Below are 23,101 nucleotides of genomic sequence, written 5' to 3' on the forward strand. Positions count from 1 at the left end.
ATTTTGGGGACTCTAGATAACGTTACATGGAGGAATTTTTGTATCTTTTTCTAAGTCCGAAGTTACTTCAAAATGGTTCAAAAAAATGTTTATGGAGAATTTTTAATGATGAGTAATAACCTCAGTATAACGTGTGGTGCAGAAGATATTCAAAACATACTGCACGTACAGCATAGCCCCCGTCTTTGTGGAAGACATGGGGTGGCTTTTCTGTGTATACGCACACGTAATGTACCTCATCTCTGCATAGCTTTGAAAGCCTGAGGAGAGAGAGATTAATCTCAGCTTCATTTTTGTGGAGATGCTTTCCTTTTCCCTTTCTCGGATTGCCACATATTCCTTTTACAATGAGAGTAAAAATTTTAACTAGAAAGTATTAAGAGGGAGAAAAATAAGATAAACCTTTTCAAACATGGCTAGTTGGCTTCTAAGATTACTTTCTTCATGGCCTATTCTCCTCGTCTCTGTCTTTAACATGGTGGCCAAATCTCTTTTCTCCAGGCTGTCTCCTAGGTAATGATCTTTACCTTTTACCTTCTTTCTCCCAATCCCTTATTTTTATTGTGGATGTCCTGTTCATTGGCCATCTATGCTAATGGTGTATTTTTTCCCAGGTATTGAATTGAAACACCTTTGTTTGGAATACATGACTCCATGGCTGTCAAACCTGGTCCGTTTTTGTAAGCACAATGATGATGCCAAACGACAAAGAGTTACCGCCATTCTCGATAAGCTGATAACAATGACCATAAATGAGAAACAGATGTACCCATCTATTCAAGCCAAAATATGGGGGAGCCTTGGGCAGGTATTGAGTTTGCTCAAATATTTAAATGTCTAGTACCTCCGTGATGCAGATATTAATCTAGTACCCCCTTTGTGCAAAACATTGTGCTAGGCATTAGGGATACAGCTGTGGAAAAGACAGTCCCCTCTTTCAAAAGGCATGCAGACACTCCCCTGATTCTTGATCTGGTTCAGAATTGTAGATGTCTAATGCATGTTTCAGAGCCAGAAAAAAACTAGTTATTTTAGTGCTCTTTTCCATGACATAACTATATAGGATTTAACTGTAAAACTCCAGTGTTGTTTCTAGTAAATAGTGCTGTGTAACATATTCTAGTACCTGACATACCAGAGAGGTCAGTAGATATTTGTCAGTTGATGTTATTTGGGACACCTGCTTTCTTTTATAGTTCTCTCTCACAAGAACACCAGGAGTAAAGTACAGAATATACTGTAATGTATTCCTTTTTATCTGACAAGAATTATGCCCATCATTTCTTCAACATTACCGCTTAAGGAAGTGATCCCTTACTCAAACAACGCTGCGAATCCTCCAAGTAATTTGAAATGACCTTGGAGCTGGTTTTAGAGCTCTGTAAAACATCTCAGCACTTGAAGTCATTTCCTATATATTAAAACAATTGTATTTTATATTAATCACACATGACTGTCTTAGGAGACAACAGAGGTGCTTTGCTAGTGGATGAAAATAATACATGTGGAAATTTAAAATTTTTGCATGCCAGTCTCTTCATCTCTGACGCAGTTGAGTGAATATCTTCATACTCCTTCGGATATGTAATGATAAATTACATTTATTGACAGGTCTCTAAATGAAACCTAGTGTTTTGGAGGCCTCAGGGAAAGTAGAAGTTTCATGTTGATTGGGCTGCTGCTTGCAGTATTTTTAAATTAAAAGTTAAGTTGGCACAACAGATGGCTGAAACATACATTATTTCTCCCTCTTCCACTAGATTACAGATCTCCTTGACGTTGTACTAGACAGTTTCATCAAAACCAGTGCGACAGGTGGCTTGGGATCAATAAAAGCCGAGGTGATGGCAGATACTGCCGTAGCTTTGGCTTCTGGAAATGTGAAATTGGTTTCCAGCAAGGTAATCAACTTTTCCTTTGCCTTCTGGACCATGGCATGATGTGTCTGTTTTTATTACCGAGAGGTTTTTTGGTATGGTGACTAGTCATTTTAGAGTTAAACTGAAATTTTTTGTGATAAAACTTTTTTTAGCCCTTGTGTTTCTTAAAATTCTGTTTCTTGACAGGTTATTGGAAGGATGTGCAAAATAATTGACAAGACATGCTTGTCTCCAACTCCTACCTTAGAACAGCATCTCATGTGGGACGACATTGCCATCCTCGCACGCTACATGCTGATGCTGTCCTTCAACAATTCCCTTGACGTGGCAGCTCATCTCCCCTACCTCTTCCACGTTGTTACTTTCTTAGTAGCCACGGGGCCGCTCTCCCTTAGAGCTTCCACACACGGATTGGTCATTAATATCATTCACTCTCTGTGTACTTGTTCACAGCTGCATTTTAGTGGTGAGTTCCAGGAAAGTAACTTGTGTTTTGTAATTCCTTTCTCCACTTTATATAGCCTGGTTGGCACAAATTATCCTAGTTGTGAGTACGGTGCCTTAACACTAGCTGCTTATTGGAGCTTGTGATAGTGGCATGAAATACTATCAAAAAGAAAAAGAATAAATTAATTCCATTCCATTTCAAGCTATAGCCAAGATTTTGTGTGTGTATTTGTCAGGTAGAATCTTGTAGCTATCACAGAAGCTAAAGCCTGAGCACCAGTTGACGGTATAGCATTACTAGCGTGAATTTGTAGAGAAATGGAGCTAAAGCAATGAGCATTGAGATAATGTATCTAGAGGGTTGGTTTAGGGAGCATGGTTATATAATTTTGATCTGCTACTCAAATTTTCCAAATTCAAAGTGAAATTTGCCACGTTAAAAAGTTAATATCTTTAAAGTCTTCACTTGTTCCTTTTTTCTTTTACAGAAGAGACCAAGCAAGTTTTGAGACTCAGTTTGACAGAGTTCTCATTACCCAAGTTTTACTTGCTGTTTGGCATTAGCAAAGTCAAGTCAGCTGCCGTCATTGCCTTCCGCTCCAGTTACCGGGACAGGTCGTTCTCTCCTGGCTCCTATGAGAGGGAGACTTTTGCTTTGACATCCTTGGAAACAGTCACAGAAGCTTTGTTGGAGATAATGGAGGTACACTAGGCAAAATGATAAGAAACTAAGGTTATTTTTTTAATCCGTTAGTACTGTAAAGAAGAAATACTAGTTTATTCTATTTTACGCTTAATGCTTAAATAAAACTCCCGTGGAATGTGTTTATTGGTAATATATATATATATATATATATATATATATACACATCGCTTATTTAATGACATTATAATAAGCATTATTTAATGATTAGTATACATTTATGTGCATGAATCTATTTAGAGTATCCTTTTTTTAAGGCATGTATGAGAGATATTCCAACATGCAAGTGGCTGGACCAGTGGACGGAACTAGCTCAAAGGTATGTCCCAAATAAATTTAACTCATAGGAGTATGGGTATTGTTGAAAATGTCAACATTACTGCAGAGTCGATATTTTAATTAATTACCTAGTATGTATAAACACAAAGGTTTTCATAGACTTTTTGGGTCTTTTAATTGCAGATTCGCATTCCAATATAATCCATCCCTGCAACCGAGAGCTCTTGTTGTCTTTGGCTGTATTAGCAAGCGAGTGTCTCATGGGCAGATAAAGCAGATTATCCGTATTCTTAGCAAGGTATGTCTCTGTCCCTCCTCCCAAATATCTGTGGGTCTCAAGTTGGAAAGCGTATCTTGCATGTTTCTCAGCGACATCTAAACTTGAAGTTAATAAAATATCTTGCATGTTGCTTGCTAAACCTTTAAACAATGGATTTGGTTATTTTCTTTATTATAATTCTTTTAAGTGAAGAAACCTTTTCTAAAGAAGACACCTTAAAAGAAAATATGTATTGTCTCTTTGGCTAAGAAGGTACTCTTAGTATTTTATCAGTTTTCAAAGCATTTAACTATATGGTAGAACTTGCCTTATATAAAAGTATTTAATTTGTAACAATATAATAATGCACAAAATATTGTATTGGAATATAACATAGAAGTATTTAAAAATGAAAACCCAAATGATCTAGCTACCAAGAATACCACAGCATTGGAAATAATTCTAGCACTTACTAACCAAGGAATTATTCTGAACTGATTCTGAGATCCAGTTTAGGAGTTTATGTTTTATTTCAGTGAAAGTAAAATAAAAAATTCTGTTTCCCTAAAAGGCACTTGAGAGTTGCTTAAAAGGACCTGATACTTACAACAGTCAAGTTCTGATAGAAGCCACAGTAATAGCGCTAACCAAATTACAGCCGCTCCTCAATAAGGTAATTACTGTACAGAACGAGCCCATTTAGTTTGGGCATTGGTATTAAAAGTTTCATTTTGTGTCAAAGAGTTCAGAAAATAAGTTGGGCTGAGAAGTTATAAAGAAGAGGAGGTAGTTAAAGCAGAACTTCCTGTCTTTAAGTGTAGTTGTTTGAAGAACTCACACTAGAGGAAGATAAGTATGCGGAGGATGTTCTCGGGTGCTTCTAAGTTTTCGTCTCATCAGTGCTAAAGGAAGACAGGTGTAGACTCTGAATTGTCTTGTCCAATAAGTGTTCATTGAGCACCTGCTATGTGCCAAGTACCATTTTAGGTTCTAGAGAGGTAGTACCTGAACCAAACTGATAAAATTCCCTACCCTCATGGAGCTTACATTCTGGGACTAGTGTGGGAGTTGGGGCATGAAATAGATAATAAAATAAGTACGATAATAGTGCACGATCATTACCATGGAGAAATGTAAAGCTGGGTGAAGTGTACCTAATCACCAAAGGAGTTTGGGTGCTAAATGAAGTTGATGTTTAAAAGGAATGAAAGGATGAGGCCACTGATTTAGGATGAGCTGAGCTTATCTCAGCTTTGTGGCCTGGAGCAGGTCGTTTAACATATCTGGACATCATATTTCCACATTGATAAAATGAATAGACTAGATGATGGTGGAGCATTATTTTCCAACTCTAAAGTTGTATAATTATATGAATTGAGTACAAAGATTTGAGGGAGGTTACAGAGAAATAAATACCTGTGTGCTCCTCCTATCAAGTTGTATCTACGAGCACATCTTCTAATCCTAAATCACACAAAATGGTTCGCTCGTCCTCATAAGTTAAAATGAGGCTCAGAAGGGCTAAGTGACTTCCCCAAGGTCACATACCTAATAAGACAGAACCACGATTCTCTTCCAAGGCTGTCTGACCCTGAAGTCTATGTATTTTCCCCTATACCACACTGCTAAATAAGGGTTCCCCCAAATCAATATCTTTAATTCATAACAGCAAGAGATATTATACTGATAAGGGTGACAAGAAAATTAAAAGGGTAGAATCTAAAGTTAAAGAGATAGTGGGATTTAGTGTAGAGAAAGGGAGAAAGCCTTGCATAGCAAACCATGCAGCAGGAGGGTCATACAAGAATGCTGGGACAGTGAAGGGATGGTAAGCAGAATATTCTAGTTGTATGGAGAAATTTTGCAGGAGAATAGAGAGAGGGAAGGTTGTAAAGATTGGATAGAACTAATCTAACATCTAAGACCCTTCAGAAAGGAGTTTGGAAATGTCCCTGTATGTTTTCAAGCAGATAAGTAATATGACAAAAGGAAGGCTTAGAAGGGTTCTTCTGGGGGCATTGTGCACCGCAGATTGGAGTAGGGGGAGACCAGAGGCAAAAAAGAATCCACATTTACAGTAAAGAAGGTTGGTGTAGAATAAAGTCGTCAGCAATAAGCAAATACTAAAGAGACTACTTTGGAAGGATCAACAAGACTTGGTGACTGGAGTTTGGGATCAAAGAACAGGGAGAAACCAAAGTAGGTGTTAATGTTCTCAGCCTGGCTAACTGTGTCTTTAGCTATACACATGCAGTAGATGAAGAGCCTACCCGTATATTTACCTTCTTCAGAAGAGAAAATATGCATCATCTGGGCGTTAATGTGCTCTGTTTGATACTGCAATGTGTTTTGAATGAGACTGTTTTGTAGCTCATCTCACTAATCTGGAATGCGTGGCCTTTGCCAGGACTCCCCTCTGCACAAAGCCCTCTTTTGGGTAGCTGTGGCTGTGCTACAGCTCGATGAGGTCAACTTGTATTCAGCAGGCACCGCCCTTCTTGAACAAAACCTGCACACCTTAGACAGTCTGCGGATATTCAACGACAAGGTAAGCAAGCTTTCATTTGGCATCCCTAGAGTATGCACGTTAAGAATTCCTCTCTTTTTTATTGTTGTCCTTTTAAAATCAGAAGAGGTCCATAACTTCAATATGAATTTCTTTAATGCAACTTATTGTGAGTATAGCTTCTTAACAACTCATATAAAACTAAACTTTCCTATGTAAAAATAGCAGAAAACAGTATTCACCCAATACTGGTAAATAGAAGAGGGATGAAAAATACTGAGTAGTGGGGCACCTGGGTGGCTCGGTTGAGCACCTCCTGTCAGCTCAGGTCATGATTGGTTCATGGGTTCCAGCCCCTGGCAGTGCAGAGCTTGCTTGGGATTCTCTCTCCCTCTCTCTGCCCCTCCTTAGCTCGCACACACACTCTCTCCCCCTCTCTCTAATTAAATAAACTTAAAATATATATACATATATTGAGGGGTCCCTGGGTGACTCAGTCAGTTAAGCTTCTGACTCTTGAGTTTGGCTCAGGTCATGATCTCACAGTTCGTGGGTTCGAGCCCCACATAGGGCTCTGCGCTGACAGTGCTGAGCCTGCTTGGGATTCTCTCTCCCTCTCTCTCTGCCCCTCCCCTGCACACACACTCACTCACTCACTCACTCTCAAAAATACATAAACAAACTTTTTTTTTTTTTAATTTACATCCAAATTAGTTAGCATATAGTGCAACAATGATTTCAGGAGTAGATTCCTTAGTGCCCCTTACCCATTTAGCCCATCCCCCCTCCCACACCCCCTCCAGTAACCCTCTGTTTGTTCTCCATATTTGAGTCTCTTCTGTTTTGTCCCCCTCTCTGTTTTTATATTGTTTTCATTTCCCTTCCCTTATGTTCATATGTTTTGTCTCTTAAAGTCCTCATATGAGTGAAGTCATATGATTTTTGTCTTTCTCTGACTAATTTCACTTAGCATAATACCCTCCAGTTCTATCCATGTAGTTGCAAATGGCAAGATTTCATTCTTTTTGATTGCCGAGTAATAACTCCATTGTATATATATATACCACATCTTTTTTTTTTTTTTTAATTTTTTTTTTTAACGTTTATTTATTTTTGAGACAGAGAGAGACAGAGCATGAACGGGGGAGGGTCAGAGAGAGGGAGACACAGAATCTGAAATAGGCTCCAGGCTCTGAGCTGTCAGCACAGAGCCCGACGCGGGGCTCGAACTCACGGACCGCGAGATCATGACCTGAGCTGAAGTCGGCCGCTTAACCGACTGAGCCACCCAGGCGCCCCTATACCACATCTTCTTTATCCATCCATCCATCGATGGACATTTGGGCTCTTTCCATACTTTGGCTATTGTTGATGGTGCTGCTATAAACATGGGGGTGCCTGTGTCCCTTCGAAACAGCACACCTGTATCCCGTGGATAAATGCCTAGTAGCACAATTGCTGGGTCGTAGGGTAGTTCTATTTTTAGTTTTTTGAGGAACCTCCATACTGTTTTCCAGAGCGGCTGCACCAGCCTGCATTCCCACATAAACAAACATTTTTTAAAAATATATTGAGTAGGGGTGCCTGGGTGGCTCAGTTGGTTGAGCGTCTGACTTCAGCTTGGGTCATGATCACACAGTTCATGAGTTCAAGCCCTGCATCAGGCTCTCTGCTGTCAGCGCAGAACCCGCTTCAGATCCTCTGCCTCCCATCCTCTCTGCCTGTCCCCCACTTGCACTATCTCTCTCAAAAATAAATAAACATTAAAAAAAAATTGAGTAGTAATAGCTACTATGCTAGGCTGTGTGCTGTGCTGTACTTTGCACTGTACTACATAGGACCATCGTTATTTGTGATTTCATAACCCAAGGTTAGTGTTCTCTACCTCCCATTTCACGGATGAAGAAATAATGTATACGTAAGCTTATTTTTATTGAATAATGGTACTTAATGAAAAATAGGGTGGAGAGTCTAAAGGACACTTTGGGGTACTTAATTATACTAGTTTTTGGTTTTGCCTAATCCCACTTTGAAACATACCATTAGCGCCCTTCGTAATGTTTATCAACCTTGACTGTGGTTGGATTTTGGTTCACAGAGTATAGAGGAAGGCATATAACAGTATGAAATGATGTCCCATTTGTCTTTGGAGAAAAATGGGATAAGTATAGGAAAAAGAAAGGGGAGGAATTTTTTTTTTAAAGATATGTACATGTTTATAACAAGAGATTTACTTGAAGTGAGCTGAACAAAGCTGTGAGTGGGAAAAACACAGAGAACAGGAGCATGGTTTTAAGTGTGAAGATTTGGGTTAAACACTGTTTCATCAGTCTGCCAGATGTGGTATACACTTGGAACAGCCACCTTGAAGTTTATCCATCAAACCTCCATTTTACAAAACACGAAAGAAAAAAGTTAACTAGCTTGTCCGTGTTCGTACATCTGATTGGGGACTAGAGCCCATCCTTCATGATCCCCGTTGCGCTTCTCTGGGGTTGTCTTGAGACCATGGTGCTCAGAGAGAGAGAGATAGCTGTTGGCTATTTGTACGGATCTAAAAATAGTTGTAAATGAAATGTCTGTCTAGGCATATCTGCCTTGGTATTTTCATTGCCACAACGGCCCATTAGCAGGAGCTAATATTGACTTCAGTGCCCCCAGGATACTAGGAATCAGAGTTAATAAAGCTTATTAGAAGTTGCCAGGAGGTGAGATGAATAAGGTCTGAGGATCTGCTGTAGAACACGGTGACTATAGTTGATAACACTGTAGTGTATAATTGACACTTGCTAAGAGTAGAACTGAAAGTTCTACATTTAGCGACTTAATGTTCTCATCAAAAGCGGGCTGTAAATATGTGACATGATGGGCATGTTCGTTAACTGGATGGGGTAAATTCTTTCACAGTGTAAACGTGTATCAAATCATCATGTTGTACACTTTAAATACCTTAGAATTTTGTCAGTTATACCTTAATAAAGCTAGAAAAAATAAATTGTACATATAGCAGGTTAATAGATAATCATACCTTATATAGTATTCTGCAACTTCCATTTTTATTTAACAACATAAAGTGAACATCTTTCTAAGCACACACACACACACATTCACACAGACACGTTTCTGTGTGTGTGTGTGTGTGTGTGTGTGTGTGTGTGTAATTCTTTCCCATGGCTGCAGAATATTTTACAGTATGCATGAGCCACAATTTTTTCAACCATTTGCCCATTAATGAACATTTGTTTCTGTCGTTTCTTCTTTTGTGTTATAAACAGTGCTACTGTAAACACCTCTTGACGTTTATTTTAAATACTCCTGTCTTCCTTTCTTTGAGATAGAAATCTAGATAACCTGAGCATGACCCTAAATACCTTCAGTTGTTGGCTTTTAAAAATTTCAGTTAAGGAAAGGGAAAGAAAAATAAGATAAAAACAGAGAGGGAGGCAAACTATAAGAGACTCTTCAATGCAGAGAAAACGAACTGAGGGTTGCTGGAGGGGTATTGGGAGGGGGATGGATTAAATGGGTCATAGGCATTAAGGAAGGCACTTGTTGAGATGAGCACTGGGTGTTATATGTATATGATGAATCCCTAACTTCTACTCCTGAAATGATTATTACAGTATATGTTAAGTAACTTGGATTTAAATAAAAATTTTTTAAAGAGGAGAAAAATAATCTCTGTTCATGAGGGAATCACTGCGTTTTTGGTTTGTTTGTTGTTGTTGTTGTTGTTGTTTCATTATTTTAGAGAGAGAGAGCACTCGAGCAGGGGCGGGGCAGAGTAAGAGGAGGACGTAACATCTGAAGCTGGCTCTGCACTGACAGCAGAGAGTCTGATGCAGGGCTCGAACTCACAAACTAGGAGATCATTACCCGAGCTGAAGTCGGAAGCTTAACTGACTGAACTACCCAGGCGCCCCTCCCTGGGCTTTTTTTAAAAATGCAGATTCTGGGGGCGCCTGGGTGGCACAGTCGGTTAAGCGTCCGACTTCAGCCAGGTCACAATCTCGCGGTCCGTGAGTTTGAGCCCCGCGTCAGGCTCTGGGCTGATGGCTCAGAGCCTGGAGCCTGTTTCCGATTCTGTGTCTCCCTCTCTCTCTGCCCCTCCCCCGTTCGTGCTCTGTCTCTCTCTGTCCCAAAAATAAATAAACGTTGAAAAAAATGCAGATTCTGGGGCATTACCCAGTGACCTTAAACCCTAATTATGTTGGGCAAGTTGCATAGCATTTTTAAGTTTCAGTTTCCTTGTTTTCCCACACTAGAATGTAAAATCCACCAAGGCGAGTAGTTTTTGTTTTGTTCACGGATTTATTTGCAGAGCCTAGAGCCATGCCTGGCACGTCAAAAACACATAATAAGTACTTGAGAAGTAAAAGAATGAGCCAATAAATCTGTACAATGGAGCTAATGTTGGCTGCATAGGAGTGCTTTAAGGTTTCAGTACAGTAATGCATCTAACATTGTCGCATACTGCGGGCACTCAGTAAATAGGAACTCTTTTTGTTGTCTTGAATTTTCAGTCATAGTACACAAAACACTACATCTGCTACAATTCAATGGATGGTCTTGTTTAAAACAACAATAATTCTAATTTTTAAAAAGTCATCACAATGTAAATTGATAACCATTTGTTTTGCATCATAAACCAAAGCTATTTCATCTTCTATCATCTTATTATTTATGTATGCTTGATTGTCTCACAGTAACTTATTTGTAGTATCTTGAATGTTCTATGGTGTTCTGTAGTCATCTGAAAATAGTTTCTCTCAACTCAAAAGGATTACTTATCTTGTCATAGCTGTTGAACACAATCAAAAACCAATAAGTGACCCTTTAAGGAAAGATCCTGTGTGAACCCCACCAACCATCTTCTGATTATCTTTAATAGAGTCCAGAGGAAGTATTTATGGCAATCCGGAACCCTCTGGAATGGCACTGCAAGCAGATGGATCATTTTGTTGGACTCAATTTCAACTCTAACTTTAACTTTGCGCTGGTTGGACACCTCTTAAAAGGTAGAGGGCTTGGATCAGAATGTTTTTATGAAACGATATCAGAAAGCCTGAAGTAACTAAAATAATTCATAATTTTAAATAAGTTGAAATAATTTGGCTCATATGTCTTACTTTAACTGCAAATATATCTGTCTTCCTGAGCCATGTTTTGTTCAATATGTATTTTAATAGAGCCTAATTTCCACGTCAATTATCAGATTTCCTTTAAAAGGCAAAAGAGTTGATTCCTACAATAATCCTAAATACCGGACTTTCTAATAGCTGTATTATTAGTCAATACTAAGTATCTTTTTGGTTATTGGAAATAAGACAGACTGCAAATCAATAAATGTAACTTGGGTAACTTATGTTAGAAAATGACAGCTTAGAGAGTTGATCACAGACTTTCCCCAACTTGTTTCTAACGTATTGATTAGTTGCATTGTTACGTACCACAGAACCTCACTTTTCTTGTACCCCACATTCCCCCTCCCCCCCCCGCTTCAGATTTTTGTATTGCTTATAGCAGTGGTTTCAGCTATTCTTAGAGCCAACCCAGTCACTGCCTGCCCTGGCTCCACTCCCCACTGCTGACTTCACTGTGTGTTAGCTTTGGTTTATTAACATGGAACAGCCATGGCCAGAGACTATGCCATTAATAGGAGCGGCGTATGGTGAGGAGTCGGGGCAAGAGCAGTGAGACTTAGGATGAGGAACTAGCATGAACCAATGGTCTTAAGCAGCACTGGCTTTGGTCATAATTAGAGTTTTGTATCAATTTAAATGATTCTTACACTGGAGGGATCATGGAGGTTCCCCCAGTTTTTGCCTGACATATGTACATACACCCACTAATGTGAATGTAAACATTTGATTTCATCACCTTATGAAATTTCTGCAAAAATATTAATAGTTTTAATCACTAAGGTGAATAGGGATTGCTCAAAAGATATTACACTGACTCCAGGAATTCAAAAGAAGGGTTGCACTAGGCTGATAAAGTGCTTACCTATTCTGTATTTCTAAAAATATACCAGGTGTTTTCAGTGTCCACATCCCCTGCTGTAAAATGGAGTAGCTTTCATGTTTAAAAGGTGTCCAGAGACCAGGCTTACTCTCTGATCAACCCTGTTCTTCGGGTTCTGAGAGCATATGCAGCCTACATCATTAGGGTTTTTTCTTTAAGAAAAAAAAAAATTTAAGCAATAGAACCCTATTTTCAAAAGATATCGTAAGGTGATCCCCAATACATAGTTGTTTGTTTTTTGTTTTTTGAAAAGTTCCTGCACTGCTTTAGGGAATGGAATATCTGAAACCACATCCATCTTTCCTAATTTTTCTCTCCCTGAGGTACCTTAGAGTTCCAGGGAACAGTATTCTTTTCTACACATATATGGTACTTAATCTTTTTGTAAGTAAGTATTCACATTTGTATGTTTATCTTCCCAAACAGCTGTTCTCAGAAGGCAGGAGTTTTCCCTTATATTTCCTTTCCCTATAGAGTTGCTAGTCAAGAGAGTAAGAACTCAAGGAATACTGGCTGAAAGAATGGACTAACTTCCTGTTCGTTTTTATTTTTTGTAGGGTACAGGCATCCTTCACCTGCCATTGTTGCAAGAACGGTCAGAATTCTGCATACACTACTGACTCTGGTCAACAAACATAGAAACTGTGACAAATTTGAGGTGAACACACAGAGCGTGGCTTACTTGGCAGGTAAAAGCACGAAACGGACAAAATTAATCTTACCGAATCCATCTAAAAACATCTGTCAGTCCTTCAGCTGGTTGCTTGGCGGGGTAAAGAGTTCAGAGTCCAGTCCTGTGGTGGTGGTTAAAAGTTTAAGTTTTGCCAAAACATGTTTCCTTATAAAAGAACTTGCATTAAAGTCTGAAATGCATTCCCTTTGTCCTCTTTGGTTCAAGACACCGCATGGTTCCCTGCTTTCTGTCATAACATCTGAAGACCTCAGCCTAGCATCCTTGGGCCCTTCAGCAGTTCTCCTGACTGTCGCCTTTCCCTACATTTCCTAAGTCCCAGTTTTTATTACCTCTCCAGATGGATGGGCTATTTTAAGCTCATCTACTTGCCACCCCCTTGGAATCGCCTTTCTGCCTCTTAAAAGTGCGTTCCTAATGCCATTTGTTTTAGCCAGAATGTCTGCCCATCCCCACCATCCCATTAAATCTTCCCACTTGTTCTTACCCGGTGTGTGTTTCTCCACTCGGCAACACTTAGCACTCCCGTGTAATGCAGCTCTGGAACGTAGCAAGTGCGGATTCCCAATTTAGGACACGGCAGTTTGTGGCAGCTTTTTTGTTGGAATCATTTGACCTTGGGGAAATCATCTAATATCTCAGAGTATTTTTCCTTATCTAAAAAATAGACCTTATAGTACCTGTCCTGCCCACTTTCTGTGTTTGTTGAGATCAAAAGTACATTAAAGCGCTTGACAAATACAAGGTACTTACTAAATCTCAGTATATTTCATACTTATGTAGTCTTTCAAAACAGACTATAAACTTTCAAGGTAAGAAAGTCTGTCCTAAGTGGTTTATATCCTTAAACTTCACACTCTCTAGGGTTCTTTCTCTGCTTGTCTGACAGCTGTTACCCTCTAAGAGGTTGTAAGAAATGTATCCTGTTTTTAGTCACACTTGAAATTTGTTAAATTTTCTCCTCTTCCTTCTTTTTCCTTTTAGCCTTACTCACAGTGTCTGAGGAGGTTCGAAGTCGCTGTAGCCTAAAACATAGAAAGTCTCTTCTTCTTACTGATATTTCAATGGAAAATGTTCCTATGGATACATATCCCATCCATCATGGCGACCCCAGCTATAGGTAAGTAGACTTCTTCTCCCATAATTACATAATTATAATCAGGTTTCAATTTTCTATGCCAGTGGAGGCAGGCAGCAAGAATAATCAGGAAGGTAATATATAGGGGAATCTAAAGATATCTAGGAAGAGTATATAAATCAAAACTCCTGTTACACACATACCATGTTTAATGTGGATTAGTAGTAGGAAAGTTTCTCTTCTTCTAATCTAACTGTGCTCACGTTAACATTAGTTTGCCTCTGTTAAGCACAAACCAGTTGAGTAATGAAAAGAGATGATTTTGAAATTACCGAGTTGTAAGAAAGGGCCTAGGAAAAAACCAACATGAAATATAAGCAACATCACATTCTTAATGATAGAAAACTAAGCTATACAGATTTGTGCAAAGATACACATGCCGACACATTTGTTGTATTTATTCCCATCACGCTAAACTTACTTAAAATTTTTCTATGGTGTGGATTTAGTTGGTAGAATAATCACATTATGCCCACTGTTGTATGTGGTTTGGGGTAGTATATTTTTCACTATAACATGGAGAAATTACATGAAACTTTGGAGACTTTCTATATTTTCAATTAAAAGACATCTTTAAGTTTTAGGTACCATGTTGAATGTAGGAACGTAATTGTGTAGCTGTAGAGCTTCTATCATTCAATTTATCACCATCCCACTTTTCGATTAAAAAGTCTTCCACAGTTTCCCACTGAGATTTTAGCAGTGTATGCAGAAGTTTTCCAGGCACACTTGGTTTTCGATAGTCTTATTCTTCAATCATTTCTCGGATTATATTTCTCTGACATATGCCCTTTTGGTCCTGAAAAGGAAAAAATGAGTTTGCTTGTGTTCCTTTGTCAAAGTATAGTTGCTTTTCTTGGTTTAAACCAAGCATACAATTGCCTGTTTAGACTTGATTTCCCCTGATTAAAAAATCAACGTGGTACAGTTCTGCCAAGCATCAGTGAGTCCCTACTGTGTATAAGACGTCGTGGCACGAAAGTAGGAGAAAAGTGCTAATTTTTAAGAAAATTTCCCAAATAGATTCAAGAAACAAAGGAAGAAAGAGAATATTTCTTGGACATACACTAAGAGCTTGTACCCTAAAGCCTTTTAAAGTGCAGTTTTAAAATTAAGTGATTTCTGTCATTGGGAAATAGGACAGCCAATTGAGAGGGGCAAACAGTGGTTGTCTTTGTCACCATGTTACCTAATTCTTCTCAATCGTTTAAATCTCTCAGGACGCTAAAGGAGAACCAGCCGTGGTCATCTCCCAAAGGTTCTGAGGGGTACCTTGCAGCCACCTATCCAGCCGTGGGCCAGACCAGTCCCCGGGCCAGGAAGTCCATGAGCTTGGACATGGGGCAGCCTTCTCAGGCCAACACGAAGAAGTTGCTGGGTTAGTTTATCTAAATTACATAGAGTTTGTTAAACTTTTTTTTTTAATGGCCAGATACTTTCACTCTTGGAAGATTATTCTAAGCTGTTCACAATTATCAAAATTTCCCATTTTGATACAGCAAAGTTTTTGATGCCAATTACAAGAGAGTTTGATAGATAAGTCAGTTAAGCCATATCAGTTAAACAGACAAATGAGAACAGGATCTTGAACCAGTTTTTTCTGATTCCTAGATGAAATACTGTGCTTATCCTCATTTTGTTCTGCCTTGGCCGGGCAGGAGGGAAATGGGAGTTGGGGAAACATTAGCCCGAGAAAGGAGGAGTCTGGCCGCACTCAGATGCAGGGCCTTTAACAATATATTTCCCCAAAAGTATCGCCTGAGGGCAGAATACATCAATATGCTATGAAGCTGTAATAATGCTGTTTGCCACCTTTTCTTTAAAAAGACAACAAAGTAAGATTTTTTTGATGACTGTATTTTTTATTACTATATGATTCTTTTTGAAAATGAAGATTGCTCAGTTACATCAGCATTTGTCGATGAGAGAGGTATACCTAAAATTCTGTGAAACCCTCTCCCTTTACAAAAACTGAAAGTAAATAATGAGAGAGTTCACTGACCTCATGCCACCACAGAGGAACTTTGTCTGAAGTTGGAATTGTTTCTAGAATACCTTGGGATCCATATTTCAGTGACCATGAATGGCTCAGTGGGTCTCAGTTATCCATACAAGCATATTTTTAAATATCTTTGGGTATTGGGAAAATGTTTCTGTTCATAAGGAAAACAGTGAACAAACAATGAAGGGTGAAATAAATAATCTGCTAGTGAGCCATGAAAGAAATAGAAACCGTAAAGGTTAATCACTGTCACTAGTCACATAGGGTTGTTACCTTTTGTTTGAGTTTCTTTCTGTTTATACTTTGTCACAAAAGAGTCTTCTAGGAGTTTCCTAGTTACTTCGTGTTTTGTAATTCTGGATTTTCATGCTAAGGAAGTTGTAAGTGCAAAACTAACTTTAGAGAAAACGTACTGTTGAATTCAGTTAGCCCATGTGCTAGATGAAAAAGTTATGGTCTCTGCCTTGAAGAGCTCATAGCTTGGTAGCTAGGCTTATAATCCACTGATTACGAAAGCATCCCCAAGTGTGCCGCTAAGTAACATGTCTTGCTGAGGAGAAACTGAGGATCTGGGGAAATTAGGAAACACTGCAGAGAGGAAGTAACTTTGAACTTTTTGAACTTTTGGGTCTTGAAGATTTACTGTGCACTTGCCTGACAGATACAGGGTGAGGAAGGCGAGTGTTCAAGAGAGGGGAGTGACGTGCGGGAGACTTTATATGCCGCGTTAAGAGATTTAGCCTTTTGTACCCAGCAGGGATCTTTAAGCAGGGAAGGGTTGTTACCAAATTTTGTTTTTAGGCAAGTTTTTCTGGCTGTGATGTGGAGAAATAGTCAGAGATGTTTGGCAAAGGGACCACATAAGGGATTGATAGAGCATCCAAACAAGAGACAGTGTGGACCTACACTAAGGCAGGAGCAATGAGAGAATGGAGAAGAGGGGTCAGGTGTGTGGTGATGTCTGAAGTAGAACGGACGAGACTTAGTGCAAGTCTAAATAGTCCACTGTTACCACTTAAAAAAATTTTTTTAAATGTTTATTTAGTTTTGAGAGAGAGAGAGAGACAGAGTGCAAGCAGGGGAGGGGTAGAGAGAGAGGGAGACACAGAATCCGAAGCAGGCCCCAGGCTCTGAGCTGTCGGCACAGAGCCCGATGTGGGGCTCGAACCCACAGACCACGAGATCGTGACCTGAGCCAAAGTCGGGCGCTTAACCGACTGAGCCACCCAGGCGCCCCTCACCTTCATTACTTGAAATAAGAGAAAGGTATTTCATGTAGTGCGATACGTGACTTAGACTCAAAGCCAAGTGGAGACGGTGCTACTTGCCATTTTTGAAGCATGTCCTAGTATATCTATTATTTAGTACTTTCAGGCATGCAAATGTTGTTTTCAAAACTGAAGCGTTAAAATCAAACTTTGATCTTGCCCACATGTGGAAAATTTTCATGCTAATGACTAATTCTTGCCACGAGCAGAATTTCTTAAATTGAGAAAAGGCTGTTCAGACATAGTTGATCTTTGCAGCTGAACAGTGCATACCCCTATACTCATCACCAAACATTGTACTTGTTGGCAGAGTTGGTTACCTCCAGTGTGGTGAATGTAATCTCAGTTTAATTTGGACCAATGAGGTACATCCGGTCCTGAGATGGAAAGCCGTGGGGCCAAAATTCCTTGACAAGATGGAAACTAAAGGAGCGAGACTCTGCCCCCAGGGATGTGTTTGAGCTTTCTTTGGGTCCTTAAATGAAAACTTAAACACTTGATGTCCAAACATTTTCTTTTTAGTATAAATCCTATTCACAGACACTGTGGTTAATGAACTGCCATATTCTGTAACTTTTGTTTATAGGAACAAGGAAAAGTTTTGATCACTTGATATCAGACACAAAGGCTCCTAAAAGGCAAGAAATGGAATCAGGGATCACAACACCCCCCAAAATGAGGAGAGTAGCAGAAACTGATTATGAAATGGGTGAGAAACAGAGTTAATAATTGATCTAGATCATTGAAAATAAGATGGGAGAGCCATATTTGCTTTCCAGCCATTTCTTAGAATCTTTAGGATGAAATATAGACGCGTTTGCTCTTGTTCAGAAGATAAGCTATACAGTCCTTAAAATGAAAGTATTCCTGAAACCTGTATAAAAAGTAATCATATATATGATATACAGCATTGTAAACAGCTGGCCAGAACTTCTGTGTAGGTGAATATTAATTCTGTAAGATATTGATGTTGCTGTTTTAAGTACCTGCTAAAAAGCTATTGAATTATAGAAGTAACAGTAAAATGTTAGGTGAAGTGGTATCTGGTGTGAATGTTCGGTTAATACAGCTGATTGTGTTAATCCGTATCTCACTGCAGAAACTCAGCGGATTTCCTCATCACAACAACACCCGCATTTGCGTAAAGTTTCGGTGTCTGAATCAAATGTTCTCTTGGATGAAGAAGTACTTACTGATCCAAAGATCCAAGCGCTTCTTCTTACCGTTCTGGTAAAATTTTTGACCTTTCGTGGGGGGTGGGTTTTTTGCCCTCAAGTTTTTATTGCAGTCTATTCTTGGGAGGCCCTTAAATATTAAAAACATGAAAAGGAAGACGGTCTTCTGCCTCTCACCAGAACAGATAACAGTTCAGCCACAGAATAAAATGTGTTTTGTTGACTTTTTTGCACTTTGGCAGGCTACGCTGGTAAAATATACCACGGATGAGTTTGATCAGCGAATTCTTTATGAATACTTAGCGGAAGCCAGTGTTGTTTTCCCCAAGGTTTTTCCAGTCGTGTAAGTATCTCTTGTTTGTGTTTGACTTTTGTATCTATCTTGAAGTCATGTGTTTTATAAAAGCTCAGGCAAAGTATCATCCAATAATGTTCACCGGTTGTGGAGTTGGGGGGATACAAGACAGTGTGATAGAGATTTCAGCTTAGAGACAGTGGTTTAGTGGGGGCCAAGACTAGTTTTGGCCTATTAGGGAAAACATTTTTTTTTTTTTTTATCTTGTTGATTTTCTGAAGGCTTCATCCTGATGAGCATTGTTCATTCCCTCACTTAGCAGCAAACTGTTAGATGCTGTATGTACCTGTTTTGGTTTCTTTTTTGGTAGAGCTTGTGTGTTTACCCACAGCTGAGTGAAAACAAAATTAACCTTCTATATAGGAGATGACTTTTATTCTCTCTGAAGAGCAAAGATCATATTAGCCTCAAAGTATTCAAATCTAGGGGCGCCTGGGTGGCTCAGTCGGTTAAGCATCCGACTTCGGCTCAGGTCATGATCTCGCAGTTCGTGGGTTTGAGCCCCGCATCGGGCTCTGTGCTGACAGCTCAGAACCTGGAGCCTGTTTCATATTCTGTGTCTCCCTCTCTCTCTCTGAGCCACCTCGTTCATGCTCTGTCTCTCTCTGTCTCAAAAATCAATAAACGTTAAAAAAAAAATTAAAAAAAAAAAAAGTATTCAAATGTAAATAACCCAAAGAAACATGGGATATTCTATTCCTGATCTAGACCTTCTATGTAGTATCATTGTATCCTTACTTTTGTTTAATCTCATTTTAAAATGTCAGAATTTTATATAGTTGGCTTTTGGTTATTTCTATTAATGGAGTGTGGCCGGGTTAGACATAGTTAATTTCCTCTTAATTTTGAATAGATCATATGTTCCACCCCTCCAAATTAATTTTGCTTTCCTAAAGTGACCGATACTAAATTTAGTTTTAACTCCCTGGGTACATATCAACAGTCAGCAGAAAGAAATGGTCCTACAACATGTCAAATGACAGAAGCCAACCTTGTCTTGAGCAAACAGTCACCATATATAATTAAACACGGTTGCATGGCAGTACTAGTTGGTTGTTTTTACCATATTTTTCTTGACGACTAAAAAGGACAAACCACGAAAATAAATTCATATGTTTATTGTAGAAAATTGGAAAAGCACCAGAAAGTAAAAAAAAAAAAAACCCCTCTCCCTTCATCTTTATCACGTTATTCCGGGGAATATATGATCTTTTCCAGTGTATATTACCATGTAAGTTTCCTTTAAAATGTTCCTGTGTTTTGTTTTTGTTTTTTTCTTAGACACAATTTGTTGGACTCTAAGATCAACACCCTGTTGTCATTGTGCCAAGATCCAAATTTGTTAAATCCAATTCATGGAATTGTGCAGAGTGTGGTGTACCATGAGGAATCTCCACCACAGTACCAGACATCGTACCTGCAAAGTAAATGTCTCAGGAGGATGGTTGATGAACTTGCTAAAATGAGCGCTGTTACAGAATGCATGACTAAAGAATTCTTTATAAGGGATCGGCTTGTTCATACTTCTCTCTCCATATGCCGTTTTCTGACTCTTTTCATCGCGTGTTCAGTTGTTCAATACAATACAAAGTTGTGGTTCACAACTTTTTAAAATTGCAATATGGTTTTATACTGAGTTTAAGTGAGTTTTAATCTACCCTGACATTCATTGTAAAAAAAAAAAAAAAAAAGTTTCAAATGTGTGTAGGTTTTAAATGTCATCAACTATACAACTTATTTAATTTCTGTTAAGATTAAGAGAGTATCATGCTTGTTGTAAGAGTAACATTTGATTTGTTGCAGGTTTTGGTTTTAATGGCTTGTGGCGGTTTGCAGGACCCTTTTCAAAGGTAAGAAAATATTTTTTTCTCTACTGACAAAATGAAAGTTTTTATTCATATTAGTGTACCTGCTCTGAGAACATACAATACTCTGAAAACCAGAATGATGATTCACAATAAACACATTATTTTTCTAAAATGTTTTCCACCATAGACTCTTTCCAAGAAGCAGCACCTTTAATAGGTTTATATATTAGTTTTTACCAAAAAACAACTCAGTTCCACTTAGGCTTGACTTTTCAGAAGGGTGTGATGAACTTCTGCAAAGTTTTCTGCTCTCGGTCACTCATGTGTTTGATGATCGTAATGCATACACTTAAGTATCTTGTAATCAGAAAGGAGCATTACCTGTGGCTAAAATCTACCTCGTGACCCAAAAGTAATATAATGTTATATTTCAACTCAATCTCCGTTCTTAAAAAAATTACATAATGAAAAAAAAAATTACCTCCTGAAAACATTTTTCCTTCCAACCTGTTGGATTAGATTCATTCTTCCCTGAATATATCCTTATTTGTTTCTACTCATTTTTTTTCTTTGATTGGCGTTAGTTGATATAGTGCTACATAAATGTGTTTTTGATGATTCTATTACTGGTTCCTCTAGATTGAGATTCCTTGAAGGCAGGACTTCTGTTTCTTCCCCCTACAGTTCCTAGTGCAGTGTCCTAGTTTTATGAATTCAGTATTTCATTTTTATTTTGTTCAGTTATTACTGAATATCTTTTGATATGCCAACGTTGTGATTTTTAAAATGGGTCTGAGTTCCTAGAAGTAAGTATATCATGCAGGAATGTGTGTAGTTGCACGCAATTCTCTGCCCTTCCCAGTGTTCAGTTAGTCGAATATGTAAATGGCAGCTGGAATGATGATACTCTGTTCGTTTTCTCTGTTTTGGAAAACTGACTAGACATCATTCCTGATGGTTTTATTGTCTCAGGATCAATGCCGTCTTTGCTTCTGCATGGCTTTCAGTAATTACAGGTTCATTCGGAAGCTGTAGGTGTAAGCCAAATAAAATTCCCCACATTAAGTCCCATGGTAGTCTAGAAATACTACACCAACCTCTCCCCGCCCCCTTTTAGCGCTGCAGAATACAAAAGAAGAAAAGCAGTACATTAAGCCCAAGACAAAAATTGAGTTAATCTTTTGTGGCTTCAGAGGGGATTTACAGAAAAAAAGAATGGAGCTAAAATAATTTCCTATATTTTCCATTACAGCAAACCCAAATCCCAGACTATGCTGAGCTTATTGTTAAGTTTCTTGATGCCTTGATTGACACGTATTTGCCTGGAATTGATGAAGAAACCAGTGAGGAGTCCCTCCTGACACCCACTTCTCCTTATCCTCCTGCAGTGCAGAGCCAGCTTAGTATCACTGCTAACCTTAACCTTTCTAATTCCATGACCTCACTCGCAACTTCCCAGCATTCCCCAGGTTAGTAAATGTAATCTTTATATAAATTTGAGCAATACTATTAATATACCAACATCAGGACTTCCCTTGTTATCAGGTTATAGTATATTTATAGTACATTTTGCTCCTTTTGATCATGAGGTTCATCTTACATTTCTTCTTTACCTTAGAGTTGACTTGAATTTTGTTATTCTATAAAGCTTTCTACTTTCAAACAGTTATTCATAAGATAGTGAAATGTTTAGTGTTCACATAGTGTTGTTCTAAGGTTGATAATTTTTTAGAATTTGGCCAGGAAGAGCAACCTCTGTTACCTTACCCTGTAAGTGAAGAGAATTAGAATTCCCTTCCTAGATATATTAGCCTTGCCCTAAGGGCTTCTATGTCTCTGGTACAGCGTACCATATCCAAAAAATACACAAAGTACGGTAGTACCCCCCTCCCTGTTGCCAGCAACAACTCAACCATCCAGAGGCCAACCTGAAAATCTATAAATTAACAACCAGAAAAAAGCCATCTCAAGAAAATAACATCTTCAAGCTCATAAGTGTGTTCCTTTACCATGGAGTCACTCTTAGGTCCACATGGGAAAAATATGCCAATGCAAACACGCAGCCAAGAAGTGGGTACACTGAGAAAGAACAGCTAATAGCTTGAGCAGGGCTGAGGCACACAAGATGGCAGGGATGGCAAACTTTACCGACTCCTGGGCTCATCCAGTGTCCCAGTGAATGTTTTCATACACCTCTTGTCCACATCAAAGGTGTTACTCAGGGCAGAACTGATGCCACTGTATATGATGATGACAGTGGGTAGTGAGGGAGAGCTTCTGTGTAGTCATGTTTGCTATTCAGAATGATACCCTTCTGAAATGGTAAAAAATTTTTAAAAAAGGTTTTGCGTTTAAAGTTCCATTATCTGAAAATTCTACTTAGGAAGCAGCTCATTCTATAAGGAAAAGGTACTATACGCTGTTCTTTTTTAGGTGTTAGCATGGATTTTCTTTTTAAAAGCCAAGTAATGTATTTCTCCTATTTTGTGATGTTCAAGACACATAAGTAGAACCCCCAAGTTTATAATCCTAGTTTTGCCTGAATATTTAAACATGCATAATTTCG

General features: G+C 38.7%; 1 protein-coding gene across 4 annotated transcripts in view; it reads left to right on the top strand.

Moving 5' to 3' along the window:
• Nucleotides 1-23,101, top strand: part of NF1 (neurofibromin 1) — a 251,040-nt gene that overhangs the window by 213,941 nt on the left and 13,998 nt on the right. For all 4 annotated transcript variants that reach the window (XM_030295711.1, XM_030295713.1, XM_030295712.1 and 1 more), the window contains 18 exons: nt 615-808; nt 1,761-1,901; nt 2,067-2,346; nt 2,816-3,030; nt 3,288-3,349; nt 3,493-3,607; nt 4,140-4,241; nt 5,976-6,116; nt 10,966-11,092; nt 12,656-12,787; nt 13,774-13,909; nt 15,148-15,305; nt 17,784-17,906; nt 18,297-18,427; nt 18,615-18,715; nt 20,009-20,151; nt 20,531-20,577; nt 21,788-22,004. In XM_030295711.1, the coding sequence (XP_030151571.1) occupies nt 615-808; nt 1,761-1,901; nt 2,067-2,346; nt 2,816-3,030; nt 3,288-3,349; nt 3,493-3,607; nt 4,140-4,241; nt 5,976-6,116; nt 10,966-11,092; nt 12,656-12,787; nt 13,774-13,909; nt 15,148-15,305; nt 17,784-17,906; nt 18,297-18,427; nt 18,615-18,715; nt 20,009-20,151; nt 20,531-20,577; nt 21,788-22,004 (2,565 nt within the window). The remainder of the gene's footprint in view (nt 1-614; nt 809-1,760; nt 1,902-2,066; nt 2,347-2,815; nt 3,031-3,287; nt 3,350-3,492; nt 3,608-4,139; nt 4,242-5,975; nt 6,117-10,965; nt 11,093-12,655; nt 12,788-13,773; nt 13,910-15,147; nt 15,306-17,783; nt 17,907-18,296; nt 18,428-18,614; nt 18,716-20,008; nt 20,152-20,530; nt 20,578-21,787; nt 22,005-23,101) is intronic.

Source organism: Lynx canadensis, chromosome E1 (genome assembly GCF_007474595.2).
Source record: "Lynx canadensis isolate LIC74 chromosome E1, mLynCan4.pri.v2, whole genome shotgun sequence".
NCBI classification, from domain to species: domain Eukaryota; kingdom Metazoa; phylum Chordata; class Mammalia; order Carnivora; family Felidae; genus Lynx; species Lynx canadensis.